The sequence below is a fragment of the Benincasa hispida genome, chromosome 10, assembly GCF_009727055.1.
Source record: "Benincasa hispida cultivar B227 chromosome 10, ASM972705v1, whole genome shotgun sequence".
Lineage (NCBI taxonomy): Eukaryota > Viridiplantae > Streptophyta > Magnoliopsida > Cucurbitales > Cucurbitaceae > Benincasa > Benincasa hispida.
The window spans coordinates 54,325,379-54,327,920 of NC_052358.1; the positions used below are offsets into that span (position 1 = coordinate 54,325,379).

Below are 2,542 nucleotides of genomic sequence, written 5' to 3' on the forward strand. Positions count from 1 at the left end.
TTGTACTAACGAGTGCAGAGAGGAAAAAGGAGGAAAAGGTGCTGACAACACCACAATAGCAGATGGGAAGACGACAGTGAATGACGATTCAGACACAGTTCTAGAAAATGTGAGTGATACTAAAGATAATGGTGAAAAAGGTGTGATTTCTGAAGATGAGAAACAGAAAGAGGAGACTAGTGATCACAGTGGAAATTCTAACAGTTTGAAGGAATATGATGCTTCTCTTGATCTTCCAATAGCCCTGAGGAAAGGTATTCGGTCATGTACAAGGTACCCTATGCATAATTACATGACATACAGTAACCTGTCATCTGAATTTAGGGCCTTTACCACTAGTTTAGATGCAAGGGTGATACCAAGTAACATACAGAAAGTAATGGGAACTAAAGTTTGGAAGGCTGCTGTTATGGAGGAGATGAGAGCTCTGGAGAAAAATGGAACGTGGGACCAAGTGATCCTACCTAAAGGGCACAAGACAGTTGGGTGCAAATGGGTTTTCACTATAAAGCACAAAGGGTTTACTCAAACCTTTGGGGTAGATTACTTTGAGACATTCTCTCCCGTAGCTAAACTCAATACTATCCGAGTATTGCTATCAGTTGCAGTGAACAAAGATTGGCATCTGCATCAACTGGATGTAAAGAATGCCTTTCTCAATGGAGAACTTGAGGAGGAAGTCTACATGAATCCTCCTCTTGAATTTGAAGTTCAGTTCAAACAGCGAGTCTGCCGGTTGAGAAAGTCGCTATATGGGTTGAAACAATCTCCGAGAGCCTGGTTTGACAGATTTGCCACCTTTTTCAAAGGACAAGGGTATACCTAAGGGCACTCAGATCATAAACTTTTTACAAATAAGTCAACTTCAGGGAAGGTAGCAGTTCTCATTGTGTATATTGACGATATTGTGCTCTCCGGTGATGATGATGATGAAATTGTGAAACTAAAAGCAAAGATGGCCAAAGAGTTGGGAAGTTAAGATACTTTCTCAGAATGGAAGTAGCCCAGTCTAGGGACAGAATCTTAGTGTCCCAATGAAAATACACGATTGATCTTCTAACGGAAACAGGAATGACTAGGTGCAAACCTACTGACACCCCAATTGAATATAATTCAAAGCTCAGCAATACTAGTAACAGTGTTCCGGTCAATAAAGAAGGTATCAGCGGTTAGTTGGGAAATTGATATACTTATCTCATACGAGACCTGATATTTCATATACAGTGAGTGTCGTCAGTCAGTTTATGCAAGCTCCTTGTGAAGAACACATCATAGTAGTTGAACGCATCCTACGATATTTGAAAGGTACACCAGGTAAGGGGTTAATGTTCAAGAAGCCTGATAAACGTTGCATTGAAGCCTACACTGATTCTGATTGGGCAGGGTCTGTTGTTGATAGAAAATCAACATTAGGGTATTTCACCTTTGTTTGGGGTAATCTTGTGACCTGGAGGAGCAAGAAACAGGGAGTTGTGGCTAGAAGTAGTATAAAAGCTGAGTATCGAGCCATGAGTTTAGGGATATGTGAAGAAATCTGGTTGATGAAAGTGTTGTCAGATCTTCATCAAGACAATGAGCTCCCAATGAAACTGTTTTGTGACAATAAGGCAGCAATAAGTATTGCAAATAATCCTGTTTAGCATGACAGAACAAAACACGTTGAGATCGATCGACACTTCATCAAGAAAAGACTTGACAACGGAAGTATATGCATTCCTTATGTTCCCTAAAATCAGCAAATTGTAGATGTGCTCACAAAAGGGTTACTGAGACAAAGCTTTGATTACCATGTCAGCAAGTTGGGTCTTATTGATATTTACGGCCCAACTTCAGGGGGAGTGTTGAAAAAAAAAAGCTTGTAACCCTAGGGGTATTTTAGTAATTGTGTGTACCCTAGGGCTTCCCACTAGTCTATTTATTTGGCCTATTCTCTTGTACTTAGAATCAATAATAAAAATCAGTGTCTATCGTGGTTTTTCTCCCTGTACTAAGGTTTCCACGCAACTGTTTTTGTTATTCTATTCCCTACTCTTTTATTTTTAACACATTCATTTCCAGCATTGGCTACAAAAATAGAACATTGAACGCATAATTAACGCAAAGTAATGGGTTAGCTAAGATTCACCATGTTGATCGACACAAACTCCTTTTCTCATGAATTCCTATCATGATCGACACAATTTCTGCCTAACAACCTTCATAATTCTAAGTAAAAAGATTAAGATGGCATGCATTTCTGCAAGTCATCACTTGCCCCCACGTATGTCATGCGGACATCCAACTACGAGCAATGCGCTCTTTCTTAGACTAAACTCATACCTACTTGGCAGCAGATTTGCGATCATTTATTTATGCGTTGATCCTAGTGACTTACTTTCATTTTGGCTTGCCCCTACGTGTGTCATGCGGACATCCAACTACAGGTAAGTGCCTTTCACAACTTTATTCTTATCAACATAGGTTTCCTATTGCATTGACAGTGGAGCTATTATTCTAAAAATTATTATTATTATTATTATTATTATTATCATTATTATTTTAG

At 39.1% G+C, this 2,542-nt stretch overlaps 1 protein-coding gene across 1 annotated transcript; it reads left to right on the forward strand.

Moving 5' to 3' along the window:
- The first annotated feature begins 1,071 nt into the window (after positions 1-1,071).
- On the forward strand, positions 1,072-1,640 carry LOC120089149 (secreted RxLR effector protein 161-like). The gene is made up of 2 exons (XM_039046563.1): positions 1,072-1,168; positions 1,225-1,640. The coding sequence occupies exons 1-2, from the start codon at positions 1,072-1,074 to the stop codon at positions 1,638-1,640; spliced, it is 513 nt and encodes a 170-aa protein (XP_038902491.1).
- The last annotated feature ends 902 nt before the right edge of the window (positions 1,641-2,542 follow it).

Coding starts and splice junctions, on each gene's coding strand:
- LOC120089149 (XM_039046563.1), top strand. CDS start 1,072: ATGACTAGGTGCAAACCTACTGACACCCCAATTGAATATAATTCAAAG. Junction 1,169..1,224: donor CAATAAAGAAGGTATCAGCG/GTTAGTTGGGAA, acceptor TTTCATATACAG/TGAGTGTCGTCAGTCAGTTT.